Source organism: Jaculus jaculus, chromosome 7, assembly GCF_020740685.1.
Source record: "Jaculus jaculus isolate mJacJac1 chromosome 7, mJacJac1.mat.Y.cur, whole genome shotgun sequence".
In the NCBI taxonomy this organism is placed as follows: Eukaryota; Metazoa; Chordata; class Mammalia; order Rodentia; family Dipodidae; genus Jaculus; species Jaculus jaculus.
In genome coordinates this window covers 3,569,987-3,588,938 of record NC_059108.1, presented here as the reverse complement: position 1 = coordinate 3,588,938, position 18,952 = coordinate 3,569,987, and the positions used below count along the sequence as shown (strand labels likewise).

Genomic DNA, 18,952 nt, shown 5'->3' with positions numbered 1-18,952 from the left:
GGCTGGGTCTGATGTCCAGGATTTGCAGTCTAGGTGCACACGGAGGCCAAGGAGAGCTAAGTACTGACAGGAACATTTGGGGACTTCAACCAAGTAGCCTCTTCACTCAAGCCAGCCAAACACTGGGGTTGGGTGTCCGCACACAGTGCTTTTCCCGATGGGAGCAAGGGCCAAGCACAGGGAGCCTTGGCTGAGGAGTTTGTTTCTTTCTTTAAAATATATTTTATTTATTTGAGAGAGAGATAAAGAGAGAGAGAATGGGCATGCCAGGACCTCCAGGCACTGCAGTTGAGCTCCAGATGCATGTGCCCCTTTGGGCATCTGGCTTACGTGGGTCCTGGGAAGGCAAGCCGGGGTCCTTTGGCTTTGCAGGCAAATGCCTTAACCACTAAGCCATCTCTCCAGCCTGACTGAGGAATTTCTTTAGAGAAGGCTTTGCTAACATCTAAGCATGAAAATTCTGGATGGCAATCCGGTGTTTCATTCTACTTGATGTTTTTGTGTCAGCGTTGACAAGGGTGGCGTTAGGCGACAGTGAGGATGGTGGATATTGCCGGGCAAGGTTGTATGGTTTGCTTTTCGGCCGCTTCCAAAGCTGAGGTGTGTACTGGGTATGATGGCCCACACCTTTAATCCTAATACTAAGGAGGCTGAGTCAGGAGAATTACCTCAAGTTAGAAGCCAGCCTAGGCTGCACACTGAGTTCCAGACCAGCTAGGCTACAAAGTGCAAACCTGTCTCAAAAATAAATAAATAAACTGTCTGGCAATGTAGCTTGGTTAGTTAAGTGCTGGCCTAGTGCACACACAAAGCCCTGAGTTCCACACCCCTAACGCCACATAAACCAGGTGTGCCCACCAATAATTCCAGCACTCAGGGTGTAGAGGCAGGAGGATCAGAAGTTAAGGCCGTCAACCTCAGCTACATAGAACTTTTGAGGCCAGCCTGGGTTACGTGAGTCTCTGTCTCAAAAAAATAAAATAAAATCCAGGGCTGGAGAGATGGCTTAGCAGTTAAGGCATTTGCCTGAGAAGCCTAAGGACACATGTTTGACTCTCCAGATCCCACATAAGCCAGAAGCACAAAGATGAGGCAAGTGCAAGGTCACACGTACCCACTAGGTGGCACAAGCATCTGAAGTTTGATTGCAGTGGCTGGGGTCCTGGCATGCCAATTCCCTCTCTTTCTCTGTTTAAAAATATTTTTAAAAATAATTAAAGTCCAGATGTGCAGCCAGAACTGGCTAATGGGTACTTTTTCCCTTGAACTCTGTTTCTAGCTGAAGTTCAAGGCATTTCTCAAGTCTGCATCACAGGCTCAGGGCAATCCAGAGTCAGCTGTTAGGCTCATCCACCCCCACCCCAAGATTTCATGCTCTGAGAAGGATACTGGCAGGATGTCTAAGAATACCCCCCAAAATGCCCTCACCTTTATCCCTCATGCCCCTGCCTCACTAAGCCCTCCTGGTTGGTAATTTACCAAAGTCTACCTCTCTCTCTCCTTTCCTAAATCCATGCCTCCCCCACTCCTCACCCACACCATGACGTCAATCCTAATCCATTTTCCTGCTTCCTTTGGGCCTTGCATCGGGCTGCTTGTGAGGTGCCCACTGGATGACCTGTGAACACGCAGCCCTGGGGGACTCTCCTCCCTCCTGCCCTGTCTCCGCCTTGTGGCTAGACTCCAAGCCCAGTTACCTCTCCTGGATAATGTGCTACCAGTTCATCGGGCCTGTGGATCTAGTTGTGAGTGTATGATGTGGGTGAGGCACCCATGGGGAGAATGGCTGTCTTTTCTCTATGATGGGTTAGGGTCACTGTGCTCGGCCCATGTGGCCTCATGGGCTCATGTGTAGGAGGCTGGGGTGGGCAGAGAAAGAGCTGCCACTGCAGAGAGAGCGGAGGTGTGCTCTCAGCCCGGCACGGGGGTCCACAGTCAACCACTGCTCAGCCCAGGGTTGGTGTCTATACTAGAGCCCTGAGTCAGAGACTAGAGGGATCCTGAATTGTTCTTGTCCCAGGACTTGGCACCCCCTGACTCTCAAGGTCAAGGCTTTGCTGGGGAGATTCCCCTTTCTGTCAGTATGGGCTGTCATTCTCCAGACCCTTGCTTTAAACAAGGAGTAGCATACTGACCATCCCCCCGCCCAGCACGCACACCGAGCTCCCCTGGAGCACTTGCTCCAGACAGCTCCTGGAGTTGCTCTTGCAATGTGATTTCTGGAGGGTCCTGGGGTACGCAGCATGACCCCCGGGATGCGGCTGTCCCTTGGTGTCCTCCAAATGCTGGAAAGGACCCTGGAGATGTGACGGGCCTGTGATTGTCACTGCCCATCCACTATGCTGGAGTCAATCAAGACTAGAGATTCAGAGACCCCTCTGGGCACAACACTGGCCACCAGTGCGTGGCCACCAAGGATCAGAGCCTGTACTGCAGAGCCTCTGGTCAGCCCTTTTCTGAGAGAGGGGGCTGAAGTGCCCCCCTCAGGACAGAGTGGCCTGTGGGAGAGTAAGGCAGCACTTCAAAGAAGCATCTGCTAAGAGGGATTTACTTCTGTGGCTCTTTCACGGGCAGCAGCTGTGACAGGTTTGACAGCCATGGGCCAGCTCAGTAATTGACGTTGCAGCCGGAACGCCACATCCAGAGGCCGGCAGGAGCTGGACAGATCATTATCTTTCAGTCAGGCTGCCGCAGTAACAAGCACCCCCCACCCCACCCCGCCACCTCTGAAAGGCCAGCAAGACAGCGACACACACATCCGTCCCTGGAGTGGCAGTTCGGGCCATTTGGTGCTGCTGTCACTTTGCTGGCAAACAGGCTGCCCCTCTGTGGAGCCTCCCCCGAGCCCCCAGCTCATATTCCAGCGTGAATCTCTGCTTTCATTCGCTGATAACCAATGGTGACGATTCGTCATTAGTTACACCAAATGTGGTCCCTTCCTACAGAGATGTCTGGAGAGAAGTCACTTGGGACCTTGTCCCACAAACAAGATCCACCCCATGTGTGTGTTGGGGGGGCATGTGCATGCCACAGCACGTTTGTGGAAGTCAGCAGACAGCCTGTGCGTGTTGAACCTCCCCTTTCAACTCGTTTGAGACGAGGTCTCTCTCTCTCTCTCTCTCTGTTTTTGATTTTGTTTTGTTTTTGCATGGGCATGTGCAGTATGGGTGGTGTGCTTTGGTGTGTGTGTGTGTGTGTGTGTGTGTGTGTGCAGATGCATGTGCATATGTGAAAGCCAAAGGAAAACACCAGGCATCTTTCTCCATCACTCATCTGTGTGTTTTCCTGAAACAAACTCTGAACCCAGAACTGCCATTTTCAGGCTGATTATCTGACCAGTGAGCCCCGCTGATTCTCCGATCTTCTCCCCTTACAAGACTGGGGTTGTAGGTGTGTGTGGCTATGCCCAGCTTTTTACATGGGTGCTGGGGAATAGAATTCAGGCAGCCTTGGGCCCTCTCAGGCTCTCATGTTTGTGCAACAACCACTTTTGCCCGCTGAGCTGTCTTTACTGGCCCCTAAGACAAGGTCACCCTTGTTGTTTTGCCACTGGGAAGGCAGGATCAGCTGGCCTGACAGCTTTGGGACTCACCTGACTGTCCCGCCATCATGTGTTGGGATCACAGATATGCACACCACTTTTGCATCGGGCTTTACCATGGGTGGGGCGGGGAGGGAAGGGTCCAACTCCAGTTGTCAGTGCTTTTAAATACTGAGCCATCCTCCCAGCCCCTGGTTTTGGTTTTCTGAGACAGGTTTTGTGTAGCTCAGGCTGGCCTCAAACTCACTGTGTAATCAAGGCTGGTCTTAATCCCAATTCTCTCACCTCCAAGTGCTAGAACTGCAGACGTGTGGTCCCCTGCCTGCTCCATACACCCCATTTGACCCACTGGGCATAGAGCTCTGTCAGGCTGTGACTCCCCTGAGGGCCCAGGGAAAGACAGGATTCAGGCACAGGCCCAGTGCCTCAGACCTGGTCTTCCACTGGAAAGTTCTAGCCTCCTCCTTCCCCCTCCCTCCCCAGGCCCAGCCCCAGAGAGCAACAAGCAGTCGAATGTACAAGCACGTGCATCTGTCCAGCTTCTCTGACTACCACGCCTCATTCCCCTCGCCCTCCTCCCTCTGCCCTTCGGAAGTCTGCACTTGGGAGACCCGTTAGTACCTCAAGCCCAGCTGGGACCTGCTCCGTTCGCTGGCAGAGTGTGGTATCCGCTACACCAGCCAGGAATGCGGAGCTGTCTCATTCCACTCCCAACCAGCCCCCAGGTCCCGCAGGGGGCTGATGTGAGCTGGAGCTGGCTTGCATCAGCCCACCAGAGGCGGGCTCCACATTCACAGCAGCGTGAAATCTGCCTGCGGTGGGAATATTTACAACACAGAACTAGGCACGCTCCAAGAGTCAGGCTTCTCCCAGCCCCGCCACCCGGGCATCCAGTTGCTAAACACCTGCCAGCACATCACAGAACCCAGGCTGCTCCGGAAGTCTGCTTCCCATCTTCCTCCTCTCTCTCCGCCATCATCCAGGGCTGGGCCTTGAGTGTCTCTTGCCTGGACAGTGGCAACATGCCTGCTGAGCCTTGCCGCTCTCTCTCCAGCCTGTATCCCACAGTGATCCATAAACTTAAAAAGCTCCGTGGTGTAAGCCCTTAGCAACCCTGGGTTTTAGGAGATAAAGTCCGACGCCCGTGCAGAACCACAGGTCCCCTGTTCCCTGACCCCCTCAAGTCCCAGAGGCTGTGCTTTATTCTCTTCATAGTGTGGCCCTTGCTCTTCTGGGTCCAGGCCACCAAGCTCCACTATGAATGGCCTTATTTATTCCCTTCAGGTGCCAACTATTGTTGCCACCTCTGGAGCTGTCATCTGAGGTCCTGAGGCGGCTGGCATTGCCAGCTACACCCTCCAGTACTGCACAAGTTCACATGGAATTGCTGGCCCCGCCTCACCTCTTGACTGGAAGTTCCATGAGGACAGGGGCTTGGCTTAGACACTCTCACCCCAAACACTGGGAAACAAAGACAGTAGTCCCCGTAGAGACGCAGGGCGCATGGAGCAGGGAATGGTCAGAACTCGCCTCTCCCACAGTGACGGGCAGGAGGGAGGTGTGAGGCAGGCAGGACAGCTGCTGGGCTCGCACAGTGGCTGAGCGGCTGACTGGCAGGCAGCTCTGACACGTGAGTCTTGACAGCTCCGAGGGAATTCAGAGCCACGGCTGCCCTGTCAGGGAACTACCCGCTTGAATCGTGGATCCTAATCACGGAGGCGAGGAAATGGAATCACTAAACAAAACAAGGAGCAGTCAGAGGCATCAGGTGCCCATCAGCCGGGAGACAAGCAGAGCCCTGCTTCCCTCTCCTGTTCGCCCTCCCAGAGTCCCCTGCACCAGCGCAGGAGCTGCAAAGGGACCCAGGGCATCCTAATGCCAGGAGCTAGCAGCTTCTGCGCAGTGGGCTCTCGGAGCTTCATGTCACCTGAGCATTTGTGGGCTTGCAAAATGAGTATCTGTATCTCATTCTACAGACCAGTTAACAAAATCAGAGAGGCTGAGAAACTAGCCCAAGGTGGCACGGGAGTTCTCTCTCCCTCCCTCTCCTCCCTTCTCCTCCTCACTCTCTGTCTCTTGTCCTTGCTCTCCCTTCCTTCTGACATACTTACTCCTCATTGAAAGCTGTGACTCACACCCAGACATGGTACTGCACATCTGTAATCCCAGCATTCAAGAGGCAGAGGCAGGAAGATCATAAGTTCAAAGCCAATCTGGGCTACATAGTAAAGACCCTGTCTCCAATGACCAAAAAGTAAAAGTAAAAAAAGGAAAGAAAGGACTGGAGAGATAGCTCAGTGGTTTAGGTACTTGCCTGCAAAGCATAAGGACCTGGGTTTGATTCCCCAGTTGCACAAGGTGGTGTATGTATCTGGAGTTTATTTGCAGTGGCTAGAGGCCCTGGCACACACATTCATATTCCCCCCCCCCGTCACACACACACACATAATTAAATATATAAGTTTTAAAAAGAGGGCTGGAGAGATGGCTCAGCAGTTAAGGTGCTTGCCTACAAAGTATAAGGACCCAGGTTCGATTCCTGTGGTGGCTTGATCCAGGTGCCTCCCATAAACTCAGGTGTTCTGAATGCTAGGTTCCCAGCTGATGGAAATTTGGGAATTAACGCCTCCTGGAGGCGGTGTATTGTTGGGGGTGGGCTTATGGGTATTATAGCCAATTTCCCCTTGCCAGTGTTTGGCACACTCTCCTGTTCCTGTTGTCCACCTGATGTTGGCCAGGGAGTGATGTCCACCCTCTGCTCATGCCATCATTTTTCCTACCATCATGGAGCTTCCCCCTCAAGCCTGTAAGCCAAAACAAATCTCTTTTTTTTTTTCCCTCAAGCTGCTCTTGGTTGGCTGATTTCTACCAGCAATGTGAACCTGACCGCAACAATTCCCCAGCAAGGACCCAGGTTCCATTCCCCAGTACCCATGTGAGCCAGATACACAAGGTGCATCTGGAGTTCGTTTGCAGTGGCTGGAGGACCTGTCACACCCATATTCTTCCCCCCCACACCCTCTCTCTCTCTCAGATACATAAATAAAATATTGAAAAGGAAAAAGAACAAAAGCTATGACTCAGAGTGAATTCTCCATGCAAGAGAAGCCACGCATTGGGCAGAGCCAAAGGTCAAGGGTCACTGATGCCCTGCTGTGGTTTCCACGAGTCCTCGCATGTGCTGGAAACTTCATAAGATTCATTAGGGTGAATCAGTCAGGGACTTGCTGGGGAGCTGGCTCAGTGGTTAAAGGCTTGCTTGAGGTAAGTCAGTTAGATGAGGCCCTGCGGTTCTGTCCCTTAGGTGAGATTAATGGCTTTAGAAGGAAGAGTGGGGGTGTGGCTTAGTGTTAGAGCATTTGCCTAGCATGGCTGAAGCCCAGGGTTCAATTCCCAGCACTGGAGAGAGAGAGAAAGGTGGCGGGGGGAGGGCAGAGAGAACCTGAGTGTGCAAGAAATGGATGCAGGCAGACCTCTGCCCAAGTGAGTTGGTCAGTGTTACCGCAGTTCACAGGAGCCAAGGCCCGGGTCTGAGGACAGAGGACAGTGCAATGTCACCTGAACACAGCTGGCCTGAGCCCCACCTCCCCCTAAAGGCCCATACCCGCCACAGAGCTGCCTTCAGGGCCCAGGGCAGCCCCACAATCTGGACCCTTTACAAAGACACCTGCTGCTCCCACAGGAGCAGTCGGCACGGAACTGAGACCATCCTCCAGGGGGCGATCTGGGAGCACAGCTGAGGTTGGTCCAGCTGAATTCCCTGTGAGCACATGGGCTGGAAGTTAAAGCTCTTTCCTGAGGCTTCTTTCATCCAAACTCGGTGCCTAGAGCCCACGCCGCCCTCTGGTTGACGAGCATGAGGGTCTAATGTGCAGCGTGAATGGGCTGCCCCACTGGGCTAGCAGTTTACCACGAGACAGTCAGAGGCCCGTGGGGGCGGTTCTTCCCTTACCCTGGATCTGCGAGACCGTAAGAAAGTTGGAGTGAGAAGAGTCAGCCACAGGAGGTGTGCGCGTGCGGTCGCCCCAGGTGTGTTACACGCAGCCTGGTTTACCACAGTGGCCGCAGCATGCAGCCAGCTGGGTGTTCCCAAGGTCAAGGGGAGCCAGGGCCTCCCGACTGCCCGGCCCTGGGTGGAGATAGACCCCTCAGCTTGGGCGCTTCCTGTCTGCACCAAGCCACCTACCCAGCACCTGCCGCTCAGACATGCAGGCTCTCCCCCGACCTCCATTCTGAGCCAGAGAAGTCCCCGGCAGGGATCGGTGGCTCCAGACAGAACCCTGACCTCTGCCTCTTTAGGAAGGCGACTCGGCACCCATCTTCTCACCAACACCAGCTCTCAAACTGGTAGCCTCAGCGTTTGTCGAGTTACTTCTGTATGCCAGGCACTGTTCCAGTCTAACGTGGGTAAGCGAGACGGATTCCCTCCCCAGTACAGTCCCTCAAAGGATCCAAAGACGCACGCCAGGCTGTCCTTGACCTGCCACCAGGACTCTACAGAGCTCTGCAATCTTGTCCTCCGCTGTTCTGGATTGGGCTGCGTGCTGTCCCCAAATAAAGCTGAAGGCCCCTCCTCCACAACCATGACCTCATGGGCTCTCTGCGTGTGTTATCAGTTGGAGATGAATGTTCCATACGCGCCGCACGCTTCTGTGAAGACGCGGACCGCAGTGCACAGAGATGGCAATGTGTAAAGACACAAGCAGGAACTGAACTCGTGTTGCCGTCGAGGGAGAAGCCCCCTGAGCTGTGGGAAGCTGGAGGAGGAAGGAAGGACCCTACGTGCCAACACCTTCATTTCTACACTCCCAGAGCTAGGATGTGGCCAGGTAGCTTCTGCCTTCTCAAGCAGCCTACTTTATGGACACTTTTGTTAGAGCCGCCACAGAGGAAAAGACGCCACCTTAGTAAGCCCATGGGGCCCAGTGGTTTGGTCAAGCACCAGTCTGGACGTTGTAAAGATGTGTTTTTACATTGTAATTGGCACTGAAATCCATAGACAATGAGGAGGACAAGCAGAGAATCTCCCTTATTGAGGGTGGGCCTTGCACAATCAGATGAAAGCCTTAAAGGGAAAAACTGCGTTTCTCTGAGGAAGAAGGGACCGAGTCTGCCTTCACATGGCCTTTGGACTTGAGCTGTGGCATCAGCGCTTTCCTTCCCGGGTTTCATCCTGCAAGCCATCCTGCAGACTTCATTCTGTCACCCACCACTGTCTGAGGCCATTCCTTACATGTCTCTCTCCCTGTCCCCCCCCACACACACCTTCTCTTCTGCCTTCCCTTCCTCTCTCCCACTCTCCTCTCCACATATCTACCTCCTATTGGGTCTGTTTTTTTCTGCAGAACCCTAGGGAATGCACCCCTCATTCAGAAACCTCCCGTGTTTCTTGTGTCATGGGACCCGGCAGCTCCTTTTAACTTTGTCCCTGAGCCCAGTGAGCCCACCCGGCTGCCTGTTCCGCCATCAGCATCCATGCTCCTGGGCTCGGCTCGGCTCGGCTGCGTGAGTTGGGGACGCTGGTCACATACCCAGCACCCCCTTGCTGGTTGGTGCCTTCCCAGAGCATGCCAGGTGTAGACTTCCCACTGGGAAGTTGGAAACCGTGGACCAGACCAGCCCACGGCACGGGTGCTCCGTCCCAGGCCCAGGCCAGAGGATGTGGTAGGGGCAAGAACCCGAGTCAAGACGGAGTGCTCATGAAGCACTCTGGCCTTGGGCTTCCCCAGAGGTGTCTCCCCTAGGCCCAGACCAGCCTAGGCCCAGGGAAGCACTGGAAACCCCTGGGGCCTCCCTGGCCTGTCAAGCAATGTGAGCGGGCACGGGAAGATCACCTTTCACGGCCGAAGTTCCAGAATGTGGAATAGTAGCCATGAAGCAGCTCCACCAGGAATTCCAGGAGATCTAGGCTCTTCAAGTAGACTTGGCAGTGGCACTGACCATGTCCTGGAGCCTGCACTACTCCATCCCAGCCCCTCTGGCTTGACGCCTTCAAGATGTCTCCGCTTCCCCTGGGCCACAGTGTTCAGCATGGCAGGACCCTCCACCACTGCTCATCAGGACCTGGGTCTGGGTTTTGAGCGGGCTGAGCAGCTGTCACCTCCAATGTTGACCCACCTGGGCACACAAGTCACTTGCAGCCCTTTCTAGGCACCTGGGTCTTTCTCCGCTGTTGACGCTGCATTTCTATACGGCTGGACCCTGGCTGCTCCCCTGCAGGTCCTGACCTCAGGGGCTGGGGCTTCTGTGCGCCGTGCCTGGAGACGAGCAGACAAGAGATCCTGCTCCCCAGCAGCCTGCCCCTCGTGTAGCCCCTCCCCAGCTCTGCCACGGGCCCACCACACTGCCCGGCCACCAACAAGCTCACCTAGAGCCAGCTCATGGTCGTAGCAGTTACCTCCTCGTTGCCGAGACAAAACACCTGGCCAAATGCAGCTTATGGAAGGAAAGGGTTCATTTCAGGTTCACAGTTTCGAGGGGAAGCTTCATCGTGGAGGAGGATGCTGGCTCACTTCATCCCACATCCACAGCAGAGAAACAGCAGCAACGGGGGGGGGGGGTGGCTCTGAGCACACAGTAGGACTAGACTTAAGATCGGCCCCCAGTGACACACATATGCCACTGGGGCTCCCCCTGCTGGTAACTAAGTAGGAAGCTTAAACTCAGCACTTGAGACTATGGGGATATTTACAGTCAAACCACTACAGTGTTGCCCGCCTGTCACCCCAGCACTCAGGAAGCTGAGGCAGGAAGATTGTAGGTTCAAGGTCAGCCCAGGCTACATAGCAAGTCTGTGTCAAAAACATTTTTAAAGGCTGGGGAAATGGCTCAGCGGTTAAGGTGCTTGCCTGAAAAACCTAAGGACTCCAGTTCAATTCTCCAGGATCCATGTAAGCCAGATGCACAAGGGGGCTCATGCCTCTGGAGTTTGCAGTGGCTAGAGACCCTGGCATGCCCATTCTTTCTCTCTATCTGCCTCTCTCTCTCTCTAACAAATAAATAAACAAATAAAATATTTGAAAAGTTTTTAAACAGGGAAAAAAGAGGAAGAGGAGGGTAAAGGAGGGAAGAAGAGGGGAGAGGGCTGAGTATGTGGCTCAGTGGTCGAATGCTGGCCTAGAATTGAGCATCAAAGGGCTGGGCGCAGCTCAGTGGTGGAGTGCCGTCTAGAATGCACCAGTGAGGAGCAAGTGCCCAGCGTGCACGAAGGCCTGGCTTTCGTCCCCGCACCGCGAGAGGAGACACAGAAGCCAACCCCGCTCGTCCTCCTTACCCCTTCCTCCCCTCGGCCGGCAACCATGAAGCTTCTGAGCCGAGCACCGGAGAAGAGGAGAAGACAAGCGTCGGGCCTGGGCTGTCCTGCAGGCGGACGCGCGATCATCCCGCGGTGGGCGCGGAGGGATGGGCCCCGGGCGCGCGGGCGAGAGCGCAGCGGCTGACCTCGGGGCGCCCCTCTTCCCTGCGGGGCGGGGGGGCGGGGGTCCCGGGAAGGAAGGGGAAACGGAGGGAGAGGCTCGTCCTGCTCTGCAAGCTCCCTGCTGTTTTGGCGGTGCTGGAGGCGGAGCCCGGGGCCTTGGAGATGCTGGGCAAGGGCTCCGCCCCACGGCCGGTCGCCGGTCTTTGCAAACACGGAGTCCTCCTACTGCTCACCGTGGTCTTGACTGCAGGAACGTAGCCCTGGCTGACCTGGCCGGGCACTCCTGCCTGGGCCTTGTGGGTGCCGGGCCCTCGGGCATGCGCCACCACACCTTGCTGAGCTCACTGCTTCCTATCTAGGTTATGTGGTCTGTTTAGGGATTGGGGGGGCACTGGGAGGGGATTGTACTGTGCCAAAGCCTTACCTCCCTGTGAGTCTTCCACGTGGCTGTCTCCCTCACAGGGTGCAGCCCAGGCCAGGATCCCAGCCACCCCTACTCAGGTGCGCCCTGGAGCTGTCCAGGGTCCTAAAGTGTAGCCTGCACGGTTTTCAAAAGACCCCAGCCTCCAGATACCCAAGAGGCTTTGAGATGGTGGGTGATCTAGACTTCAGCCTTTCCTTGAGCACTGCGTGGGAAAAAACCACTTCCTCCATGGGAATACTGGGCCCTCGGCAAGGGAGAGAGCCCTTCGTGTTCCCTTCAGTCCGCTTCTGTCTGTGTTTTTATCCAGGAATTTTGTTCATTTTATTAGAGAGAGAGGATGAGAATGGGCACAACAGGGCCCCTTACTGCTGCAAACAAAGTCTAGAGACATGCACCATCGTGTGCATCTGGCTTTACATGGGTGCCCAGGAATCAGACTCTGGCCAGCAGCCTTTGCAAGCAAGCGCCTTTAACCGCTGAGCCATCTCCCCAGCCCAGACCTGTCTTTACTCAGAAGGGGCTCCCCGGGACTGTTTTCACCTCCGCCTAAAGAGCTGCCCTCAGTTTGTGGTTGTGATTGTACAGCTCTGGGCACGTTCACAGTATCCACAAGAGGTCTGTTCTTATTCCCTGTCATTGACCACAGGATAATTTGTCTAAGGGGGGTAGTTGCAACCAGGTTGACTTTGTGGGAAAATGTGGCTCCGAGGTAAGGAGGCTCACCCAGCCCCAAGGTTATGTCTGAGAGGAAGTTCCTTTCTCTCCACCTGTGCCCTCAGAGCTGCCACCCATGGGAACTTCCTGGGGCACAGACACAGCAGGCAGAGCCTTCCCACGCGGTCTGCACAGGCGAGAGGGGCCCACGGCCGCAGGAGTCTCAGCCGTGATCTCACTGAGTGACAGGACGCCTCTGCAAGTGGCTCGCCCGATCCCGCTCCTGGCCAACTCTCGCACGACTCATTTGCTCCAGAAAAGGAATGTGAATAAAGCACCATCACACCTTGACAAGTTGACAGGAGTGACAAGCAGAGTAAATCCCCGTGTCTGAGACTCTGAGGAGAAGAGGTGATTTAGCAGAGCCAGCTGCCGTCACCAGAAGAAAATAATTAAGGAAGCCCGGCAGTGTAGAGGGAAACAGAGCGGCTACGGCGGGCCCCTTCTGGTGAAGAGATCTGTCATCGTTGGCAGCGGTGGAGGAAAGGACCCCACACGCCAGCGAGAGAGGAGCTTGAAAAGCTTGTGCTGGAGGTGGTGCAAGGAAGACGGGCTGTGGGAGGCGGGTGGCCAGCGAGTAGAGGGAAGTGCTCTGGCCTGAGAGCGGACCTAGTCAGGAGTCCAGGCCCAAGCCGGCACCCAGGCTCACCCCACTTCCGCACAGAGCTCCCTTTAGTCTCTGTGAAAGACACTAGAAGGCCTGTTTCAAAGATCTTTCACATGAATGCACAGAAAGAGTCTTGGGCATGCCCAGAAAAGTGGGCACAGTGTTCTGTGTCTCCAAAGGGCACAGAAGACCAAAGGGATCAGCAGAAGAAAGTGGTATCGTGCCTACGTACCGACTTTGTCTCCACCTGTTATGGTTGGGCTCGGCGATGTCCCCCGCGGACTTGTGTATTGAACTGTTGGAACCCCAGCTGGTGGCACAATTCGAAGACTATGGAGCCTTTAGGAGGTGGAGCCCGCTTTGAGGAAGTAGATCGCCAGGGGGGGCCTTTGAAGACCGTGCCTGACCTGTGTGAGGGGCGTACCGCTGTGTCATCCTGCCTGTCTCTGAAACCGAGCCAAAGGAAAGCCTTCCTCCCTTAAATTGTTTCTGTCAGTGTTTTCATCAGAGCAGTGAAAAAGAAAAATGCAACTAATACACCACCTCTCTTGGTACTTGAAGAAAGCTTCAGAAGCTGGATGTGATGGATCACACCGCTAGCCCAGCAAAGACTGAAGCAGGAGGGTCATGAGTTTGAGGCCAGAGCGGGCTACACAGTGAGACCCTTCCTCAAAGAGAAGGCTCCAGAACGCTCAGGGAATTTAGGTCTTCGTTGTCCCACTTTGCTTGCTAATGAGTCAAGACACAGTCTCAGAGAAAGTGAAGTCAGAGCACGGCAGCTATAAAACAGCGGCGGAGAAAGTCACTGAGGGTCTGGGCCAGAGAAGGCTCCGATGTCCCCTCATCTTTTTCCTGCACACAGAGACAACACGGCAATGCTGCCCCCTCAGAGCCACCCTCCCTGCCGCCAGCCCCAGCTAGGACTCCCTCAGGTGCTGGCTGGAGGTTCTCCTGTTGAAGGGGCGGCTGCTTCTGGTTGTGATGGTGTCTTCCAGCAAAGTTTCAGAGCACAGATATTCCACTGAGCCCAGGAATGGAGAGACCCTGACGCCTCAGTGGACAGGCAACGTCTGAGAAAGGAGACCACTGAATAAGTGCCCTCAGGGACATCTGTCCTCAAATAGACCATACAGGATAGAAAGCAGAATTCTGGGCTGGAGAGATGGCTTAGCGGTTAAGCGCTTGCCTGTGAAGCCTAAGGACCCCGGTTCGAGGCTCGGTTCCCCAGGTCCCACATTAGCCAGATGCACAAGGGGGCACACGCGTCTGGAGTTCCTTTGCAGAGGCTGGAAGCCCTGGCGCACCCATTCTCTCTCTCTCCCTCTATCTGTCTTTCTCTCTGTGTCTGTCGCTCTCAAATAAATAAATAAATAAAAATTAAAAAAGAAAGCAGAATTCTGCGCCCTGGCCAAAGGCTCACCTTGACTAACCTTGCTGTCCTGGGCAACCCGTGCATGGCCCCAGTGAGGAAGGAATCTTTTTAGTGGACGGAGGGGACACTTTGGAGCTTGCTGGGTCAATATTGTGCTATGAGCATGAAGTCTCTCCGACAGGCTTGCCATGGTGTGTGAAATGTCCCCCACACACTGTCTGTGTGCCTGATCTCCAGCCAGTAGCACTCTTTAGGGAAGTTGTGGGGTCTTTTGGACACTGAGTGTTGCTGACAGATATAGATCCACAGGGACCAGCTGCAGGGCTGAACCCAACTCTGTGTAACTCCTTAGACTCCCGCCAACACAGAGAGCCCCAGCCGTCACACCTCCCGTTATGAAAGTGAACTAAGATAATCCTTCTTCCCCTGTGTTGCTTCTGCCAGGTATTTTGTCCCAACAACTAAAAAAAAAAGTGATTAGGGTTAAAGAGATGGCTTAGAAGTTAAGGCACTTGCCTCCAAAGCCAAAGGACCCAGGTTTGGTTCCCCGGGACCCACGTAAGCCAGATGCACAAGGTGGTGCATGTGTGTGGAGCTTGTTTGCAGTGACTGAAGGCCCTGGCATGGCCATTCTCTCTCGCTAGCTCTCGCTCTCTCTCTCGCTCTCTCTCTCCTTCCCTCCCTCTTTCTCTCAAATAACTTTTTAAATTTTTAATTTTTAAAAAAAATTAATTGATACGAGGCTCATGTGCTGGGGGCTTGGTCTTCAGGCGGTGGCACTATTTTGGGAAGGTCTGGTGATCTCAGGAGATGGGAGCCCAGCTTAAGAAAAGAGGTCACTGCAGGTGGGCTTGTAGGGGCATCTTGTCCCCAGCACCTTCCTGGTTTGCAGCCTGCTTCCGGGTCAGCCATGCAGTGAGTAGTTTACTCTCTACCACGTGCTCCAGCATGTGGGTGTTCTGCCCAAGCACACGGGCAAGGCCGCCGTGGGCTGAGCCCACCGGAACTGTGAGCCAAAAGCAACCCTTCTTGGAGTTGCATGTGTCAGGTATTTTGTCACTGTGACAAGAAAAGTAACGGACATTTGGGTGAGGCATGAATGCCTCTCCATGTTCTCTAAGTCACCAGCAAATACTGGTCCATGCATGAGCTCTGCCCACCCCTCTGAAGGGGACAGATGTGGACCTAACCCCCTGACACAGCCGAGAGGACCAAAGGGATGAAGTGAACGCCGAAGCCAGGGAACGTCCCCAAGGGCTGGGATGTGGCTCAGTCTCAGGCCTGGTTCCTGCGAAGTCACGATGCAGATGTGTCGTATTCCAAGTCTGAGACTGGGTCTGGGCTAGATCCAGAGCATGGCTGATGGGGTGTGTAAGAGAGGCTGGACATTGCTTTCCAAAGGATACTTTTTATTAAGTCACTTTTTCTGTGACTTAATACCAGGATGAGGGTAGGTAGCAGGATGGTCTAGGAGAGCCATGACTGTTCACTGGGCAGGTGTATGGGTATACATGGGCAGGGGCCTCTCCAGGCCTTTCGTGCCACATCAGGAGGCAAGATGCAGACAAGCTAACATCAGCTGGCAGCCATTTGGAACCACATCTCGGCTGTGTCCCCACTTTTCACGTGGGTAGGGCATGGAGGGGCCTCTTCCTCCCCAGAGCCCACTCCAGTCTCCCTGCAGCCTGGACGTCCATAGGCCCAAGCCCCTAAGCAGGTCCCTGGGAGGCCCACGGTACCTCCACTGCGTAACCCTTCCCTCCCCTCTGCTTGCTTTTCAGGAATAAAGTTCAGCATCAGGCCGCAGCAGCCCCAGCACGTAAGTCCAGAACGTCAGGTCGGTTGAAGCACTCAACAGCTGGGGAGGGCAGGGAAGAACATTTGGAGCTTACCGTGAATCCATTCTTGGACATTCGTGGAAAGAAACATGTGTCCAGTCCTTTCCGGAGCCTTGGGGGGAAAGTCCGGGGCTTTGACTCCATGAATTTCCCTTCCGTGTTAGATGACTCCTGTGGACTGCGTTAATAGACACAGTAAATCTGAGCCAGCCTTGGGCAGGCCAGCTCCCACTGCCCACCCCAGTCAGGTCAGGTTCCTTGGGGCACTGTGCCATCTTGTGGTAGAAATGATCTTTGCATGGGCTGGGAGCTGGCTTAGATAAAACACTTGCTTGCTTACAGCAAGCCTGACTTAGGATCCCTGGCACCTGCATTAAAAAAAAAAAAAAAAAAAAGCCAGGGACTACATAGTGAATTCCAGGTCAGCCTGGGCTAGACTGAGACCCTACCTTGGAAAATAAAGAACAAACAAGAAAAGCCAAATATCTTTATTCTTAGTGGATGACTATGGTAAGATGGGAGCCAGAGACATTGGGATCTTCAGGCAGCAGTGAGCCTGGGGAATGCGGCAGTGTGAAGACCCCGCTGCAAACAAGGTGGAGGGCAAGGGTCAGCACTCCAAGTTGTCCTCCAGCCACCACACACATGCTGGTGGCAGTCTCTCTCTGTCTCACACACACAGAGAGAGAGCAAAATAAAGACATGTTTTAAAGAAATGAAATTGGGCTGGAGGGATGGCTTAGTGGTTGAGGTGTTTGCCTGCACAGCCAAAGGACCCAGGTTCGACTCCCTAGGACCCACATTAGTCAGATGCACAAGGGGGCGCAGACCTGTGGAGTTCATTTGCAGTGGCTCACTCTCATTCTCTCTCGCTCTCGCTCTCTCTCTCTCTCCCCTCTCTTTCTCTGTCAAATAAATAAATAAAATGTTAAATAAAAAAAAATGACATCCACACCTTGGATCCCACATCTGTGAATTCTGTTCCACTAGCTGGCACAGGCCTAAGACAAGAGGGTGTCACTTACAGGGTCAGTGTGGCTTCTTCTCCCCCACATGGGCAGACCCCCAACCCCTGGGCTGTGTCTCCCTACATACCCAGCTGTCTGGTTCACTCTACCTGCTTCTCTTCTTGTCCCAGGACTTCCTAGCAGGCAGTTTCCAGAATGAAGATTTAAAAGTGCCCACACAGAGAGTCATCCAACACTTGCCCAGCCGTTCCCCAAGGGGCCTGTACCTGCAGGTGCCCGAGCAGCCTCACCCCTACCCGCAGGCGAAGGTGGGCTCTCCTCTGCGACTCCGGCAGCGCCGCCGGAGGCTGCTTATCAAAAAGATGCCGCCTGCTGCGCCAGCCATCCGAGCCAACAGCTCGTCTGAGGCCCTGGTCCAGCCACGACCACACACTCCCGACAGCCACTGGGTCCACCTGCGGCGCAGCCAGCAGGAACGCAAACGCGTGATGCAGGAGGCCTGCGCCAAGTACAGAGCCAGCAGCAGCCGCAGGACGGTCACACCCCGCCACGTGTCGCGCATCTTCGTGGAGGACCGTCACCGCGTGCTGTACTGCGAGGTGCCCAAGGCTGGCTGCTCCAACTGGAAGCGGGTGCTCATGGTGCTGGCCGGGCTGGCCACGTCCACCGCGGACATCCAACACAACACTGTCCACTACGGCGGTGCCCTCAGGCGGCTGGACACTTTCGACCGTCAGGGCATCGTGCACCGCCTCAGCACCTACACCAAGATGCTGTTTGTCCGGGAGCCCTTCGAGAGGCTGGTCTCTGCTTTCCGCGACAAGTTTGAGCACCCGAACAGTTACTACCACCCAGTCTTCGGCAAGGCCATCCTGGCCAGGTACCGGGCCAATGCCTCCAGGGAAGCGCTGAGGACTGGCTCCGGCGTGCGCTTCCCCGAGTTCGTCCAGTACCTGCTGGACGTGCACCGGCCAGTGGGCATGGACATCCACTGGGACCACGTCAGCCGGCTGTGCAGTCCCTGCCTCATCGACTATGACTTTGTGGGCAAGTTTGAGAGCATGGAGGACGATGCCAACTTCTTCCTGAGACTTATCCACGCGCCTGGGAACCTGACCTTCCCCAGGTTCAAGGACAGGCACTCGCAGGAGGCCCGGACCACGACCAGGATCACCCAGCAGTACTTCACGCAGCTCTCGGCCCTGCAGCGGCAGCGTGCCTACGACTTCTACTACATGGACTACCTGATGTTCAACTACTCCAAGCCCTTCGCGGACCTGTACTGAGGGGGCTGGGCAGGGACAGGCAAGCCGGGCAGGGCTTAGAAGCCCAGGCCTCTGGGGACGTGAGGTGCCATGGCTAAGGGACGCTGCGGCTCCTAGGTGAGGGACCTTAGGTGAAGACCCGACCACGTCCCATGCCCGTGTCCTCACTCTCGGCTGAGGGAGATGCAGAGGGCTTGGGTGAGATGCCCGAAGAACTCAGCTCAGAGTTTTGCTGAGCAGGGAAGTCTGAGGCCCAGGGGATGAGGTCCCCAGTGGTAAGGGATGCCCTGTAGCCCCTCAGCCTTTGCCTTGTACCAACCCACGTGGCTTTCAGCTTTTCTATGACCCATGGGGGGGTGCTCCCAATAAAGCACATGGTCTTCAGGGCAGGAGTGTCCACTCTGTGCGGTGCTCTCATGTGACCTTGCCTTGTCTTTTCTGAGCTTTGGAGTTGTTGATTTTTAAAGTTTATTTGTACATGCGGGGTGGACATGGGGGAGCTCCAGGGCCCCTTGCTTCTTACCTAGGCAGCTTAACAACTGAACTCGTACCAGCACTTTGCAAGCAGGTGTCTCTAACCATGCAGCCATCCTCCTAGCCTCTCCAGTTTTGCTTTTGTTTTTGTCCAACAGGGTCTTGCTGTGTAACTCAGGTTTCCAGAGTTCTACCTGTCTCCTGGGACAGTCAGCCAGTCTCCTTGGGCCTTCTAGAGGGAAGCCTATGTGGGAAGAGACACACATTTCCCCACAGATGCCCAGTGGAGTCCCTTCTTGCCGTCACGCCTCGCAGAGGACCTCTGAGGACGG

At 54.9% G+C, this 18,952-nt stretch overlaps 1 protein-coding gene across 1 annotated transcript in view; it reads left to right on the top strand.

Annotated features, from left to right (window-relative positions):
- Chst8 (carbohydrate sulfotransferase 8) overlaps positions 1-18,588 on the top strand; it is a 153,547-nt gene extending 134,959 nt beyond the window's left edge. Inside the window, exons 3-4 of the mRNA XM_004659955.2 lie at positions 15,857-15,894; positions 17,052-18,588. Coding sequence (XP_004660012.1) covers positions 15,857-15,894; positions 17,052-18,167 — 1,154 coding nt within the window. The 3' untranslated portion in view covers positions 18,168-18,588. The remainder of the gene's footprint in view (positions 1-15,856; positions 15,895-17,051) is intronic.
- The last annotated feature ends 364 nt before the right edge of the window (positions 18,589-18,952 follow it).